The sequence below is a fragment of the Epinephelus moara genome, chromosome 18 (assembly GCF_006386435.1).
Source record: "Epinephelus moara isolate mb chromosome 18, YSFRI_EMoa_1.0, whole genome shotgun sequence".
Classification (NCBI taxonomy): domain Eukaryota; kingdom Metazoa; phylum Chordata; class Actinopteri; order Perciformes; family Serranidae; genus Epinephelus; species Epinephelus moara.
In genome coordinates this window covers 125,053-143,337 of record NC_065523.1, presented here as the reverse complement: position 1 = coordinate 143,337, position 18,285 = coordinate 125,053, and the positions used below count along the sequence as shown (strand labels likewise).

The following is an 18,285-nucleotide window of genomic DNA, read 5'->3' as shown; positions in this document are numbered from 1 at the left end:
AAGTGCGGTGAGGTTTGTGGGCCGTTACTGACACAAAGACAGAAATGTGAAAGGCTCGTTTCTCCTCTGACACGTCACATACCTGTGTTCGGCTGGCTCGGCTGTTCAGGTACTTCTGGGCAGTCATGACACCAAGAAGAGGATATTATTGGAACCGACTTCTCCGTTGCGGTAAGCCGATGGCCGCCGTATTTGACAGGAATACATTAATGTCTGTGTCTGTGACCCCCGTTCAACCCACAATCGGTGGGATTCGCCTTTCGTTTCTGCTGGTGGTTGAAATCTGTACTCACACAGCATGCTGAATGATTTAAGCCTATTTTGCTCGCTCAAAACTATTTGTAGTCGCAAATGCGAGTGCCGTGACGGGCGAATCGCCACACTGCCGACATTTTATTCCGCCCGTCACGGCACGCTGTTTGATTGCGTTATCAAAACACGCCGCTATTATTCGGCCTTGCTTTTAACTTATTCCACCGAATACCGAATGTGTGTTTTTTTGCAATATTCGGCCGAATATATTTGGTTACCGAATATTCGGTGCATTCCTATTGATGTATGCAGACTGTGCGATGTACGCCTATTGAATCGCAGGCTGCGACATACAATGCAATAGCTTCCCATACTGAGTGCACAAGGATGCTGCATGGGTTATTACCTCTCCAACTGTAAAGCACAACATAGAGGGTCACATTAAAAAACCTTAAAAAAAGTTTAGTGGGCACTATATACTGCAGTGTGTCTGTGTGCATGTTTGCTAGCTGCTAGGTTGCTCACTTGGCAGGTGCAACTCCGCTACTGTTCCCTTCTTCCCTTTCTATTGGTTGGTTGGTAGTCATAAGTCGTAACAGCAGTCGCACAGTAAGATGGTCATCCCACATTTCTGACGCTGTGAGAATTTTATCCCAGGCTGTATTTGGTCACAACCCTGTGACAACGGCCATCCTTGAACCTCTCTCACTGTATGACGTAAGTCCACCCTTTTATGCCTGGTACACACTACATGACATTTCCGTCCATTCTGACATTCACTATGTAACATTACGTGACTGTGGAGACATAAAATCGTGCCGTGACTTGGCCAACAGACATGACGCACTACACGATGGTCCACACCAATCATACCCGGTATTCTTTCAAAACTTGTATGATGTCATCGGGTTACTCTTGTCCTATTTTTTATTACTTTTACTATTATTTTAGTCACTGTGTCTGTTCATGTGCCAGCTGAAATGTTGTTGTAGTAATGTAAAAAAGCATCATCAGATGGCAGGAGCTACATTTGAAGTACCATATGCAAACATGCAAGTCACTGACAGGGCTGTCAAAATTGCTCAAAAATGACGTTCGAATATTCCTTCTAAAAATAACTCATAGGTTCGAACCATTCAAATATTTTTTTTTTTCCGCATTATGTCCACAAGAGGGCAAACTAATACAAGGAAACATACATGTATATGTATTAATACAAGGAAACGTAACTACTTGTAGGTATTTTTATTTCAACATAAACGTCTTTGAAAACATTTACATACCTACACATTAAAACACATAAAACAATTATCTATAACATTACGTTATAAACGACCGTGGACCTCTCCCTCGCCCCCCCTCTCTGACCCGTGGCCACACCGCCCGCGGAAGTGCTGCGAATAGCCTCGAAGCACCGGACCGTGACCGGCTCGCGCCCTGCAGCGATCGTTTCGGCGTCTGATCTATTTTCTGCGCGAGCCGCGAGCGAATGTGTCAAGCCGAGTGACGGAGACAACAACTGGGAGCAGAACCGCTTGTCGACCAGGCTGGAGAAATGCACGTCTGATGCCAACGTCTACTCGCAAAGAGGACAGCTGCGGTGGTGTTTTTTTTTTCTCTCCACAATCGAATATCAATTTTCACATTCGAAGGTCCATTTTTTTTTCAAATTCGAATTTAAATTCGAATTTAGAATATTCGTTGACAGCCCTAGTCACTGAATCCTCCACAACAACTTCCTGCAAATGTTTCACAATAAAAGCTTCTTTAGAAAATGAATGGATTCTCTCAACCGAAGTTACAAGGGGCTCTTAATTTGAAACACATACAGGAAGTGTTGAGTTTGAAATTGTGGCACAATGCATTAACTTTTTTTTTAACGGGAGCGGATATAAAGTAAAAATATAAAAATACAGAGGGAATAATAAATAACGGCCCGTTCATAATGTAGTCTGTTTCAAGTGAAGCTGGCAGCCTTTGCAGTTGTGGTAAGTAAAAGCCCCACCACTATTTTTTAATTTTCTTACTCTATGTCCGTCTCCATTATAAAGAAATAACATTCTTTGCTAGCTTGATGCTAATGGCAGTACTCACCAGGTTGATAAAGCGCCTCTGCTGTTTCACCCCGGCATCCCTAGAGAAAATATCAAAAAGGCTGGGGTGTTGTTGTCATACAGTTATCCACAGCAGCAGATTGCTCTGTGTTTCTATTGGTCAAAGTGATGGGAGCAGTCGTGAACGACACAAAGAAAATCAAACATGCTAGACTTTCTGTCGGAACGTGGTGAGGTGTCAGTTGTCATTAACTATGACACACTACACGAGATGAAATGATGGATTATCGTGTACGACACTCATTGTCGTTCACGATCCATGACAAACACGTACGTACGTCGCTGCATCGGGCTATAATCGGTATATCGCCACATTTCTTTCATGTTGGTCATCTTTTTTCTGGGACAACCCAAAATCGCACAGTGTATACCAGGCTTAAGGCACAGAGTTACAATCATCAGTATTAGATACGCAGCATATTCTTTCTATTGTTTTCTGTCACTGATGATTTATATCATAGATTTCTCTATTTCAATTTAATGAAATAAATTTAAGTCAAAGCACAAAGTGTCAATTAAGCAAGGCTTTACTGTTAAGATTTACTTTTCTCACGCAGCTGTCAGAAGAAAGAACTGGACATAAAACTTACGGGTCTGTAGCGCTCATTTCATTTCCGTAAAGTTTTTCAGAATAAAAATGACAAGACAGACACACAGCACGCACAAATACAAATGCTTCTTTCTCCCTCTGTAGACTGTTGGCAAGAGATGGTTTGTTTACAATGTTGCGCTGGTTCATTTTTTTATGGAGATGGTAAACTTTTGTTTCTGACATCGAGTTTGTACCTCGTCAATGGAAACAACCTACCATTTAGCAGCATGAATCCTAAAACTAGTTTCGCCATTTCCCTCAGTGTGTATTTCAGTTTAGGAAGACTAAAGTTCAGCTTTACATGTACTGTTTTCATGCAGTGGTGGCTGGACCAGAAGTCTAAGTGGAACAACAATGTCGTTTCCTAGCAGCCGAAGGACACCTTGAAACGGTCTGTACCTGCAGTGAGCTATTATCGACTGAGGCGGGCTGGGCTTTTCTTTGAATCCAGAGATTGCTTTGAAGTGGCTGAAAACCACGCTGAGTCCCAGTTATCCCATTGAAGCTTTTGTGGTTTGTTCACATACTGAAACATATATACAGAAAGGATATGAGTCTGCAGCTCTCCAGGACAGCTGACTGTGGTGGTGAAGCTGGCAAACTGCACTGACGTCTTGTTACCGTAAAATAAGTACATTCTCCCTGAAAGAGACATGATTGTTACAAGGTCATTCTGCTTATTAATATGGCTGATAGTTTATGGAGTACTGAGTACAAAGTAGTAAAAGTATCAAATACAGTAAGCACAGTCAAAACACCAGGGGCCTCATGTACAAAGACTTGCGTGGATTTCCTACTGAAACATGGCGTACGCTTAAATCCAGAAAACGTTGTACGCACAAAAACATCCAGATGTATGAATCTGTGCATATGCATGAATCCAAGCACATTTCCTTTGTACATCCCAATCAACGTGGAATTGAGTGCACATGTTGGAGTACACGACCCCTCCCTGTCCACTCCCCCATTTAAATATGCAAATCATATTTAAATGGGCCCTGCACCTGAGATTCCCCTCTCTGCACGATCAGAAAACTAAAACAAAAGAATGAGTAAGATAGGAAAAACTTCACAGAATGCGAATTGGAGACGCTACTCACTGAAGTGGTGGTGCGCAAAAATGTACGTTCTGGCACACTGTCCTCCGGCATCAATACTAAGCGCAAGAAGAGTGAGTGGGAGAGTGTGTGTGAGGCTGTCAATGCTGTGGGGTCAGAAAAGTGTACACACGCAGAATTAAAAAAGAAATGGTCCGACATTAAGTTGGACGTGAAACCGAGGATGGCTGTCCACTGGCAAAGTGTGGCCAAACAGGCAGGGGATAGGAAAGGAGGAGCTCACCCCGTTTGAACAGAGAGTCGCCGCAATTGTGATTGACACTGCTCTCTCAGGGGTGGTGGGAGCACATGTGGGTGATTCGGATTACCCCCAAGGTAAATACCTATAAATTTGCGAAACTTACAACAAATGTGTTCATACGGGTCATACAATAGCCTGCTCACAGCCCTATAAGATAGTGGTTCATGCGTAAATGTTCATAAATGAATGCAGAAGTACGCTGGGGGAAAAGGTGAGGCTGATTAAGAAATTTCACACTTTACGCATGGGTTTATTGACATGAGTACTTTACACACAGAGACAATCAGGGACTTGTTAGAAAGCTCTGAAGCTGTAGTTTAACCAGCAAAAAACAGCAAGTCACTAACTTTAACCACTGACTAGTACTGATGCTGTGAATACAGGATAATATTTGGGGGCGCACATGCTCAATGCGCATCAGGGGGATTAATATTAGGACAATTAAACAAATAAATTATTTACTCACCAAGAAGCCAGCCATCACGAACAGTGCCAGCTAGTAGTCTGTTCCCAACCATGCTGTTACTCAGAATGTATGAATCATGCGTTCAGGGTTCCCACACATTTGAAATTTCAAAATTCCATACTTTTCCATACCATAATTTCCAGACTTCTCTGCCCCCCGGTTTGAGACGTTTGCTCTCACACAAACTGTGCTTGGCCTGGCATAAAACACGACCCGGATTGATTAAATTATTTTTGGAAATACCTAATTTTCTATTTTAGAAAACAGTATTTTAGAAAAGTGGTAATAGTCTGGAAACAAAAACATTTTTCCATACTTTATTTTTCATTTTCCATACTTTTTAATACCTGGAAATTGATCAAATTTAATTCCATACTTTTCCATACTTTCCATACAACACCTTGCCACTGTTGGTTAATTGCATTTGCGCATCACATATGATCTGTACATTGATTGAATGAAAATGCTTCCTGTTGACAAACAAATTCATCCTGTGATGGCTGAGGACTAACTGTTTTCACATTTATTTATTATAACAGTTTCCCAGCATCACCTCTAAGTGTCGCCAAAGGATCAACAGCTGTAGAATACGCCAGCCATATTTCTAGAACATGCGCTTCAACTAGTAGCAGCAAAGTCTGGTAGCTCTGCAATTTACTTAGTTTTACTGAATGTTTATTATATTTTTTATTATTTTGCAGTTCTGGGTTTGGTAATGCCTTTTTTAATAATGAAAAACTTAATATTAATTTGTTTAGAGAATCTGTGTTCACTGAGGAAAAAGTACAGTGGGCAGAGGATATATGGACTAAACCAAAACTGCGTACTTTTACAAGGATAAAAACTGAATATGGTACAGAGAATTATGTTGTATATAATTTGTCAAAAAAGCAGAGATCTTTATGTGTCCAGCTGAGATCTGGCATTTTACCTCTGGCTGTGGAAACTGGACGGTATGTTAATTTAGAAGAAGAAAGACAGATTTGTCCAATATGTTCTTTAAATGATATAGAAAATGAGTTTCATTTTGTTTTCTACTGTCCTTTATATTGTGAACTGCGTGAAGTTTTGTTTAGTAAGACAAGAATGGATGCTGATTTTGTAAATATGGATGACGCACAAAGACTGAGTTGGCTGTTTACACATGAAACATAAATTAGCCAGGTATCTGGAGAAAGCTTGGGAGAAGAGGAAAAAAGCTCTTTATACATTCATAGATATATAACAGTTCTTTTATATTTATTTATATTGTTTGTGTTTCTTTTCTTTTTCCACATGTTTTGTATATGTAAGACCGGAAGATGTGTATTTTGTAAATAATGTGTCTTGTAATCCCATGTGGGATGGGCCAAATATATGGCATGACACGGAAATAAAATATAATGAATGAATGAATGAATGAATGAATGTGTACATCCCACCCAAGGCAACTGCTGAAGTTCCATGTGAAGTTCTCCATGAACTCGTTGCTAAGATACAGACTAAACATCCTGAGGCACTATTGATAATATCAGGAGATTTCAACCATGTTTCCCTCTCCTCTGACCTGACTGGATTTACACAGTTTGTTAACTGTCCAACCAGAGAAAATAAAACCCTTGATCTGCTGTATGCCAATGTCAAAGAAGCTTACAGAGCCATTGCCTTACCACCACTGGGCAGGTCCGATCACAGCTTGGTTCTTCTGCAGACAATAACAAACCTTGGATTACCAGTGACATAAAGGCAATCCTCAATGAGAAGAAGGCAGCTTTTAGAGATGGTGACAAAGCACGGCTCAAACAAGTGCAACATGAGTTGAAGAAGAGACTTAAGATGGCAAGGGTGGAATACAAAAAGAAACAAGAGAGGAATCTACAACACAGCAACATCCGTGAAATGTGGAGAGGAGTCAACACCATCTCTGGTTACAACAACAAGAAAAGACAGCCAGTGGTGGGTGATGCAGAAAGAGCTGATGAACTCAATCAGTTCTTAAATAGATTCAATATGGCAGCCACTCCCACTTCCAATGCTGCTTCTCCTCCTCCTCCTCCACCTCCTCCTCCATCACCTCCACTTCCACAACTTGTGTACAACTCCAATGTGGCAGCCACCCCCTCTCTTACACCTGTGCCTCCACCCTTGTCTGTCACAGCGATGGGGATGAGGTTGGAGCTGGGAAGACTTTGCTCTGGGAAGGCTGCTGGCCCAGATGGTGTGTGTCCAAGGCTCCTCAAAGACTGTGCTGCCCAACTGTGTCAACCTCTCCACAAGATCTTCAACCTCAGTCTACAGTTGGGGCGGGTGCCGGCACTGTGGAAGACTTCCTGTGTTGTGCTGGTACCAAAAATTAAATGTCCAGCTGAACTTAATGACTTCAGACCAGTATCCCTCACTTCGCACATCATGAAGACCTTGGAGCGGCTGATTCTATGCCTACTGAGACTTGAGATCAAAGACGAACTCGACCCCCTGTAGTCTGCATACAAACAACACATTGGAGTGAACGATGCTGTCCTCTACATGCTTCACTGCCTAGCTCATCTGGAGGAAACTGGCGCTTATGTGAGAATCATGTTCTTTGATTTTTCAAGCGTATTCAACACCATCCAACCCAACATACTCAAAGACAAGCTCACAGAGATGGCAGTGGATCCTTCCTTTATCTCCGGGATCACAGATTACTTTACAGGAAGGCCACAGTATGTCAGGTTGGGGAACTGTGTTTCTGGGACATTAATGAACAGCACGGCAGCTCCGCAAGGGACTGGCCTGGCTCCATTCCTGTTCACACTGTACACGGTGGACTTCAAATACAACTGAGTCCTGCCACATCCAGAAATACTCGGACTACACTGCTATTGTGGCGTGTATCAGGAATGGGCAGGAGTCTGAATATAGGGACCTGATAAAAGCCTTCAATGACTGGAGTCACAAGAACTGTCTCCTCCTGAACACCTCAAAGACCAAGGAAATGAGCCAAGCCCCCTCTTCAGCCAGTGAATACCTGTGGGGTGGACATCGAGGTGGTGCCAAGCTATAAGTAATCTAGGTGTACACCAGGATAATAAGTTGGACTGGTCCCTAAACACAGACGCTCTCTACAAAAAGGGGCAGAGCCACCTCTTTTTCTTGAGGAAGCTCAGATCTCTCGACATCTGTAGTAAGATGCTGCAGATGTTTTATCAGTCTGTGGTGGCAAGTGTGTTTTTTTATGCTGCAGTCTGCTGGGGAGGAAGCATCAGACACAAAGATGCAAGGTGGCTGGACAAACTAGTCAAAAGAGTTGGCTCTGTGATTGGAGTCAGTTTGGACACACTGGAGAAGGTGGTGGAGAGATACACACTGAAGATGTTCGAGGCCATCATGAACAACCCAGATCATCCACTCCACAACACCCTGATGGACCAAAAAACTGTGGTGGACGGCTCCTCTCTCTTCGATGCAGGACAGAGAGATACAGAAGATCCTATATACCAACAGCCACAAGGCTTTATAATTCTTTGACATATAATAGATGAGCTGACAGATAATTGAATTTCCCCTTGGGAATGAATAAAGTTATTCTTATTCTTATTATGAAGTTGGTGTGAGGCACCGCACATTTCCACAGTCATTTCACTCTTGATACATCTGAACTTTGCCATGGAAAAGGACATACGCCACGTTTTTGTGCGCATGCACCCTTTGTACATGAGGCCCCAGGTCACATCCACTTAGTAACAAACTGAAACAAACCACGCCCACTTATGAATGGCTGCACTCCATTTGATCCTGGCAGCATGCTGCTTGTCATATAGAGGCGAGGGTGGGGCAATCTGGTTAACTGGATTTTCTCAGAGCACAGCCATTAGTCCACTTAAACTCAGGTCACACCCACTTAGTACAGTCATCTGTATCATCTGTGGGATGTAAATGTTGTCATCCACCCATCTCTGCAAGAGTCCACACGGACGCTTGTGCCTATGTCTGTGTGCAGCACATTTTTTGTAACAGCACAGACTGTAGGCACAGCAATTGCGCCGACTGTGCATGCTCAATCTTTTGCTCCACACTCCTGTCCAGTCCAAAACACTGCAGTCAACACAGCTGCAGCCGCCTCACCATAGTGAAGGTAGTTTAGGTTGGATATTTGACAGACATTCACTCCAGACCCAGTAGCCTTGTTTAGTGTCAGTTTTATCTGATCTCGGCAGCCCATCTCCAGCTGGGGACTGACACAGAACGTCAATTGTACTGTGAATAGAACAGCTTCGTGTGACCGCAGCTATTCACGGACGTTCAATGCAGAAATATTGTCCGAGCCTTAACAAAATGCATTAGGCCACGGCCACTTATCAAACTAACAAAAAAAAAAGGTCTGACCTGCTTTCTGTGACAACTCACCCAGATTCTGACGATACTCTGACTTGATGCCAATCTGCAGCAGCTGATTCTCAAACAGAACCCCGTTGTTCTTGCACACAAACCTGTAGCATGAAGGCATTTAAAGGTTTAGTCAGCACTAAAATATAGCTTTGACAAAAAGAATAACTACAGTCAAGAATATAACATTTGATATCAATAATTCACCAGTGCAAAATAAACAGTGTTTGTTGTTGTCTGTACAGGTCTTTATTGTTCCTGGTGGAACTGGTGTCAGATTGTTTGCAACTTTTAGAAAGTGACTTCTTGTATTCAAGACTCACTTTGTTTTCCAGTGTGAACAATAATTAGACATAAATAGGTAAGTAGCCCCAGTCAAACAGTACAAATTTATTTTCTGGTAAAAAAACATTAGAGTGAACCATAGAGTGTATAGAAAAACATTTCATTATTTCAGAGTATTAAGTCCAACTTGAAAAACAGCATGGCAAACAGATTAGGCAAAGTGGTGGATCTTGCACTGGCTTTCTTTAAAACAGGAACCTATTAGCAATCAGTACTGATCATCACCCAATTCATCACAGCACTATGTTGGTCAGATGGCTGCACTATAACAAAACTCAAAGCAGTAAATGTAATGGCTTATCCAAGTGCTTATCAAGTCAAACCCTTCCTATAGAAATCAAGCAGGGCTGCAGCTAAGCAAACACATGACAAAGTTTACACACAGAGAAAGACCTTACTTGTTAAGAAGTTCGTCTGCCTCAGACAGGGGAGGAGCAGGATCCTCAGAGGGAGGAGCAGAGCTGAGAGACCACAGGACAGCCCAGAGGACAGGGGAGGGATGGATACAGATAGACAACAGGACAGATGGGGAATGAATGGATAGAGCAGAAATGAGAGGTGAAGAAAGCCATCCATTCACCACAGCGTACAGTGACAGTGTGATCAACATTAGTCCAGAGAAACATGAGAGAAGAAGAAAGAAGGATAAAATGCAGAGACGGTTAGTAAAAGCAGTTTGTACAAAGATGATACAATTACAAAATGAAAGGTTTCTGTTGGGTAGTTACACTGTGTAACTAATACTCATCTGGTGCAGTCAGTATGAATCTGGACAGTTTCTGTTGTTTTGGTGCTACACTCAAGTACACTGTATCACAAATTAAAAACAACAGCTATTGAGTGTGAAGTGCAGACTTTCATTTGACAGTGTTTATATCCAGACTTCCAAAACTGGGGGACCAACATCCAAAATGGGCCACGATTCATACAGTTTACATGCAGCGAGGTTTCTATCAACCTTATAGACACTTTCATTTGAAATCCTATGTTCTTTGAGCCAAAAAAATGATTCAGGGTCCAAATGTGTTCAGACTGTACTCTATATCAAACACTGTTGACATGTTTAAAAACACATCCATAATCTACACATAAAGCTTGATGCCAGGAACATTTTTTTGTGAGAAAAAGTTTGGGGTTTTAAGTTTGCAACTTGGTTTTGCATTTGTGGAGTGGTTACCATGTACTTGCATGATGCCTAGGCCTGTCGCGATATGCGATAAGTCGGTTGATTGCACGGTAAATGAAAAGGGAGACGGTAACTTTTCCGGCCGCAATTAATTGCCATATTCATGCGTATTTGTTTTCCTCGTCTCTCTCCACCAAAGAGACTGGACGACAAGAGCGTTCACTGCCGTGCATCGTCTGGCAGCCAGGTGAGTTGGTTCGTTAGCGTAATGAACGGAGGGAAAGCTCTTGTCATCGAGTGTCTTTGTCTCTGTGGGGGAGGCGGGGCTATGGGCTACACACGCACACACACAGTGCGATCTTCATGAGGGGGAGACGAGGCGGAGAAAAAAAAAAGAGAGTTGAGCGTAAGAGAAAGACATGGAACTTGTTCCCAAACCAAATACCACGACCCCTGTGGGAGTGTTTTGGATTTAAACCAAATGACAGAGGGGAGCCCAGTAATTTGGACAAGCCGGTAAGCCGGGTTTGTTCTGAAACCATCTCAACAAAAAGAGTGAATATGACCAACTTAACTGCACACCTGAGAGTGAGAGACTGAGAGTCTATTTTTTTTGTATTTATTTATTTATTTTGATATTCTTTCTTGTTATTTCGGATATTTAAATTTTCTTTTTTGCATTCCTAAACACTCTTGTTAAATAAATGTTTATTTCTCTTTAAAAGGGTGTACTTGCATCATTATGCATTTATCATCATTATATAAGCTTAAAAAATGGTCTAAAAACAGCAAAATTACAACAATATCAAAAATGGTCTTAAAAGCACATTACGCAATATTATCGCTTATCGCAATAATTTCTGAAGCAATTAATCGGCCAGCAAAATTTGTTATCGTGACAGGCCTAGTGATGCCCATGTGTAATGTCCTTTCATAAGTCCATAGTAGTCTAGTTCATAAGTCCTTTCTAGTAAGCACCATTTTTATGTGCATCTTTAATTTCTGAATAAAAAAAAAAACCAGAGTAGAAATGCTACAATTCTTAAAACTTAAAATATCGCAAAAAAAACAAAAAGGGATGTCAGAGGGATGAGGAGACTGTAACCTCTCTAAATGAATACATGAGACCAACAAAAATGTCACATTTCCATCTGTATTCTACATTGTACTTTATTATTTAAGGTTTGACTGGTGCTCTTTTAACTGCTATCTCCTTCACTGTTTTCTTCTGCAATGGTTAACTGGTACTGACTGGAAAATAAGCACCACCAGCTGTTTATGTCAATGGACTCAACTTTTTATATTTGCATAACAGCAGTGGATAGAAACGCACATTATTCTGCATTTTTTTTTTGCTGGTTTTTTCAAAATTCTGTTCAAATTTGCACTTATGGAAGCCTGGCTTGTGACCCAGGAAATTAAGTTTGCATGGTAGTTTTTCTTTTTGTATAATTTGCCTAAACCCTCTAGTGGCAGCAGAGCCTGAGTGCATTCTCCTACGTTTTCTGATCATTAGGTCATACCTCTCAAGAGCTGTCTGTCTGTGTTTTATTCAAATGTGCATTGTTTTAGAGCAAAAAAAAAAGCATATACTCAGTGGTCAGCATACATTAAGTTGTGAGTCGTTGAGCTTTTCTTCTCCCCATTCATCTGTATCTTCTGTTATCCCACAACAAGCCTCTGTTTCACACAGGTAACTATGCACTGGTGCATAGCTATCATGACAGACTGTTGCTAGTACACACAAACTATCCTACAATACAACTGAAATCAATCTTAGACCATCAGGTCTCGGGTTTAGTTTCCTGGTCAGCAAGGGGGTTCTCACAAAACCAAATACATCCATTTTTTTATTTGAGTACAAAGCGCCCTTTATGAACATGGCCAACTTTTTTTTTTTTTAACAGAACAGCTGCCTGCTTTAACTCAAAATGGGGCTGGTGACAGCAAGAGTTGTAAGCAATACAACCTACATGACAGAGCTGCTGAGTTTGGTGATAGTTCTATTTATCTGATGATAAGCTTATCAGTTCTAAAAATGCTGAAAGGCATCAACATATATGTAGAGCAAGTCAGGTGCTTTTATGTAAATCGAAATGGCTCGTGCACTAAGCTATCCATTCAGTGTAGAATTAACATGTTCATTTCAACATTAAAAGCCTGTCCTTGGATGTGCCATATTTGTATTGTTGTAGCTAATTCTGTAGGGTACTACTGGGCTCTTACTCCGAGTCACCAGAACCCTCCACCAATAGGGAGTCAGAGGTCTCGGTGGGCTGTTCCAGCTCTCTGTCAATGTCCAATCACGGTAGAGGACAGGAGACAGTCAGACATACGCGCATGCGCGCGCGCACACACACACACACACACACACACACACACACACACACACACAGAGGGAAATGGAGAGAAGGGAAGGAGAGAAAAAGACGAAAGACAGTCACATACACAGCAAGATAAAAAAACAGACAAGTGTAGCAGACCTGCCAACCATGAAGATAAGTCTACACTTTTTCCTGCATGTTTCACATACATCTTCCCCCTGGCAGCACAGAAGATCTATACAATCAACATAGTTTCAAGGTGGACACCCAAGATGAGTGTCGCCAATTCAGTATCTGACCAAATGTCTCCCCATCTGTTCCTGAGTTATGATGTCAAGTAATGGCCAGAAAAGTGTTTTTGAAAAATATTATGATGTCACAGTGAAGCTGACCTTTGACTTTTTGGATATAAAATGTCATCACTTCATCATTTTATTCTATTAATTATTTGTGTAAAATTTGGTCCTAATTAGTATATGAGTTATGGCAAAAAACAAGTTTTGTGAGGTCATGGTGACCTTGACCTTCCACCACCAAATTCTAAGCAGTTCATTCTTGAGGGCAAGTGGATGTTTGTGCCAAATTTAAGAAAATTCCTTAAGGCCTTTTTGAGATATCACATTCATAAAATGAGACAGAGACAAGGTCATATGGATCTTGAGTACTGACCACCAAAATCTAAACAGTTTATCCTTAAGTCCAAGTAGATGTTTGTGCCAAATTTGAAGAAATTCATTTAAGGTGTTCATAAGATACCACATTCACAAGAATACAACAGAAGAGGTTACAGTGACCATGACTTTTGACCTTTGACCACCAAATTCTGATCAGTTCATCCTTGACCTAAAGTGGATGTTTGTGCTAAATTTGAAGAAATTCCCTCAAGGTGCTCTTTTGATAATACATCCACAAAAATGGGATAGATGGACAACCTGAAAACATAATGTCTCTGGCCAAGACTATCACTGGTGAAGAGACATAACAATGATTACTGAGATTCCACAGCTGTGAAATCAAAGAAAAGGCAAAGTCAAAGGTCAAATCCCATTTCATGGCTTTTACTTGCATGTTTTTCTTGTTTTCTTTCTTTTCTTTCAAACCACTCTAGTTAGCTTCGGCCCAGCATTGTCTGATAAAGACAAAACGGCCGACAGCAAAGAGAGGAGGGAGGGCAGGGCAAGGGACAGATTTAACTAGGAGCACTGATTGAAGTCTTAGTTATCTTCTACCATATTTATAAAAAAATAACATCAGCATCTGAATACAAATATCTCCAGGTTGACAGGTCCATATTAGACAAAGGTAGAGCAAAGAAAGATAGAGCCAACAGAATGACAATCAGCATGGACACAATAAAACTAGTTGCATAGTAGTCTAACAGCACAAACACACCACAAACATCACAGCTACTTAGGCTACATTAACAGATTAAAACAGGAAACAACAGTATATGACAGATTGGTATAGTCATCCCCATTAGGGTCCAAGACCTGTTTAGCCTGTCCACTTTTTTAACAGTCAATGTGTTAACATGCACTTAATTAACCGGGTTACAGTTGTTTTTTTCCCCCCAGGAAGGTGATTTCTTGAACATCAGGTAACTGGCCAATGTGAACAGTGTAGGGGATTAGAGAAGCTTATTGTTTGCTATGATTGAGGGGATCTGGGTTTCTCATCGGTTTTGAACAAGTACGCATTTGCATGACTAAAGACTGCAGATCAGGAAATTAACAGTGGAATTAGTGGACAAAAGGAGAGATGATTAAATTTGCAGTGACTGCGCTACTACATGTAACCTGGTTTCTCTAAGTAACCTGGTTACTTACGTGGATAAAAACACATTGAGTAAAGGCAGCAGTACAGTAGAAGGCAGAGATGTCCCAAACAGATCTTAAGGATCAGTATGAGCTAAAATAAAGCCAATCAAAATAATTTACTGAACTCTCCTGTTTAATTCTCCTCAGCCTGGTGTTGGACCGCAGCAGTCATTTACTACAGTAAAAGTGCAGCATTAAAGTGCAGCATTCTGCAGAATCAGATACAAGTTCAATCAACAGGTAGATAAAAGTACAGGATCTGACTCAGTACCAGCAGATCACTGATGATAAAAGACTCGGATCGGGATCATTTCTACAGTACTACTGTCTCTTTGGCAGCTAGTTAGCATTATAAGCAAGCTGTGTTGTAGCCAGCCATACTACACTTTGGCTAATGGTAGATTCTACATCTGCACATCAAGAGATGACCTTTTACCTTAGGAAGCCGTCGTCGTTCACAGCAGCAGAAGGAGCGGCAGGACCTGCCTCAGAGAACACATCCACCAATAGGCTGCCAGCACTGGTTGGGGCAGCACTGGCGGGAGCAGCAGAACGAATCCCGAGAAGGTCTGCTGATGGTGATGGGGTGGACTGAAAAAACAAACAAAAGGAAACTTGACTAAGGCAATAAAATGTAGTATATTGTTACAGCTGCTGGTATGCATACAGGCAACTGAAAGCAACCAAGAAACGAAAGTTACGAATGTAACTACTGTTCTATGAATACCAAATGACCGCCAGAGGCGGTGCTTTAAGCACTGAATATTCCCCTTCGCGCATGTGCAGTTCGAGTATGTATACCAATAATGTCACCTGTGACCCTGGATGACCCGAAAGAGACTATATCTTCCGGTGACATCAGATGATAATTTCCTACAGAATCTTCTCGCGAGAACACGAGGATTCTGAGTGACAGAGTGCTCTGGCGGTCATTCGGGATTCATAGAACCGTAGTTACATCTGTAACTTTCATTCTATTTCATGCCTGCTGACCGCCAGAGGCAGTGTTTTAAGCACTGAATGACTTATACCAGCAAAGTCACGAGGAATCCAGATTACAAACCTCAATGAGTAGAATCAGAGGATTCTGGTAAGAGGACCACACCAAGTGGATGGGGAGTGGCAACATTAACCCTGTAGAACGTCGTCCACAGACCACCATCCGTGAGCTGTCCTGCTCTGCCACACTGCACCCCATCCCGAGGGGCAAGCATCTGTAGTGACAGTCTCCCTGCGAGATGGAATGGAGCCCACAGGGGTACCCTTGTCATGTAGGCCCTGTCCCTCCATGGGGCCAGGGCGAGGAGACACTGCTGCAACACCCTGAGCTTCCTGCGCCTGTGCCGCCTGGCATCCAAGTGGAAGCTGTTCCACCACCTCTGCAGGGGACGCAGCGATAGCAAGCCCAGTGGAACAACAGCTGAAACGGATATTAGTTTGCCCAAAAGAGGAAGAAACATGACCATGGGCAACAGGCGTCCCCTTTGGAATAGGGGAAGAAGGTGCAGGATGTCGGCCACACGGTGGGGGGACGGACAAGCTGTCATAGTTACAGTGTTCAATTCTACACCAATGAAAATTGTAGTCTGAGATGGTTCCAGACACCTCTCCATATTTACCTCGAGTCCTAGGTGGGCCACGTGGGACAGGAGACGGTCTGTATCTTGGGACACCTGAGTCTGGGATGGTGCACAGATCAACCAATTGTCTATGTACGGGAGAACCTTCATGCCCTGAGACTGCAGAGGCGCAAGGGCCGTTGCAACACATCTTGTGAACACCCTTGGGGAGAGGGAGAGCCCGAATGGTAGCACCCTGAACTGCCAGTGGCAGCCTCGATAGGCAAAATGCAGAAACTGCTGGTGTTGATGGGCAATGGGAACATGAACACGTAAATCATTCTACCTGGGCAACGGTTCGCAGAACATCTGCCGTGGTCAACATGTGGAATGGCATGACCTTCATAAACCTGTTCAGTCCCCTCAAATCTAAGACTGGACGAAATCTGCTGGTCTATTTTGACACGAGGAAGTAGTAGAATTGAAGCTTGTACCCGTGGGTTAAGGTGGCAACCACCCACGGGTCTGAAATGTGAGTAGCCCAGTAATTGAGCTGCTGATAGGAGAAATACCCGACAGCCGGCCCCGAGGCCTCAGTTCCTGGCCCCTGGGGGTCCCTTGTGAGATGGTCGTCCCTGATCCGACACTGCGGTCGAGGGCACCTAGCATCCCATCGCAGAGCCTCATCAGGGGAAACAATGAGGGATGCGATGGTAGGCACGATAGCTGGCAGGTGATCAGGCCCACTCTTGCGTCGTACATAGCTGCCAGGGTTCGACCATCAGCAGAGAGATGGGAGCAAGCTCTAGTGTCTCTCCAACAGGCCTGTAATTCCTTCAGGTAGTCCTCAGAGTGGGGAACAGCAAAGGCAGTGGAGGCTGGCCTGCGCCTGAAGAAGGCACTTGCAGGAGCTGAGTCCGCCTGCTGTGGTATGTCCGTATGTAGGCGATTTAGGGCCATGCGCATGATATCATGCATGGAGCTGTCTTCCTTCTCGGACAATGAACGCTGCGCTGAGGAGTGGGAGCCCTGGCTCTGAGGCCTGGGAGACCCCATCCCCTGTATCTTCCTCATAATCACGGAAGTGAGTAGCCAAAGCTGCCAGGGAGAGCGCATCATCCTCTGGAACCAGTTCTGGCATTGGAGGAATGAGCACCTCTTTCTCCTCCGAAGGGACAGCAGGCTTGCGGGCCCTGAGCATGGACCTCATCTGAGCCAAATCAGCAGACAGCTGATCCACCTTTGCTGAAAGTCTGCTGTGGCCAGACTTTGTCTTTTTCTGGAGGGCGCAGCTGCAGTGGCCTCAGCCCGGAACTTCGAGTGTCGATGTTGGGATGGAGACAATTGGCCTGATGGGGGGAGGTCACATTCATCCTCTGGGTGTTCCAGCTCTGCCAGTCTGGCAGCCCTCACTGCCCGGGGCATATAGCTGCAGTTCATACAAGGATTTTCAGAGAGTGCCTCCTTCAGGTGCTCCGGTCTAAGGCAGAAGAGCCCCACAGGAAGTGCAGTAATGGGAGCTATCCATCATGGTGGCACTGGAGGAACACTGCCACACCGGCTAATGCGCACCTGTCCAAGCTGCAGATAACCTGAGCAAGAACGCTGCGGTTAGCTGGAGTACAGAAACTGTATGCTGGAGGAAGGGAGCGTGTACGCTGCCTATACCAGCAGAGGCGAAATCCCAAGAGAGTGTAAAGAAAAAACACTGCAGATAATCTGAGCGCAAACGCTGCAGTTAGCTGGTAATCTTAAATACAGAGACCGTATGCTGGAGGGAGGAACACAACCACAGAAAATCGGCTGCTGTAAATCGTTATATATACAGTGGTGTGAAAAAGTGTTTGCCCCCTTCCTGATTTCTTACTTTTTTGCATGTTTTCCGCACTTAAATGTTTCAGATCATCAAACAAATTTAAACATTAGTCAAAGATAACACAAGTAAACACAAAGTGCAGTTTTTAAATGAAGGGTTTTATTAATG

The 18,285-nt window shown here is 43.1% G+C and overlaps 1 protein-coding gene across 5 annotated transcripts in view; it reads right to left on the bottom strand.

Annotated features, from left to right (window-relative positions):
- ap2a1 (adaptor related protein complex 2 subunit alpha 1) overlaps positions 1-18,285 on the bottom strand; it is a 96,573-nt gene that overhangs the window by 9,903 nt on the left and 68,385 nt on the right. Inside the window, exons 13-17 of one of the 5 annotated variants that reach the window (XM_050070239.1) lie at positions 15,179-15,333; positions 12,828-12,890; positions 9,874-9,936; positions 9,152-9,234; positions 3,511-3,600 (exon numbers count right to left, since the gene is read on the bottom strand). In XM_050070239.1, coding sequence (XP_049926196.1) covers positions 3,511-3,600; positions 9,152-9,234; positions 9,874-9,936; positions 12,828-12,890; positions 15,179-15,333 — 454 coding nt within the window. Of the gene's footprint in view, positions 1-2,283; positions 3,601-9,151; positions 9,235-9,873; positions 9,937-12,827; positions 12,891-15,178; positions 15,334-18,285 lie in introns of those variants that run through there. The other 4 variants (XM_050070240.1, XM_050070237.1, XM_050070241.1 and 1 more) reach the window with 4 other exon arrangements.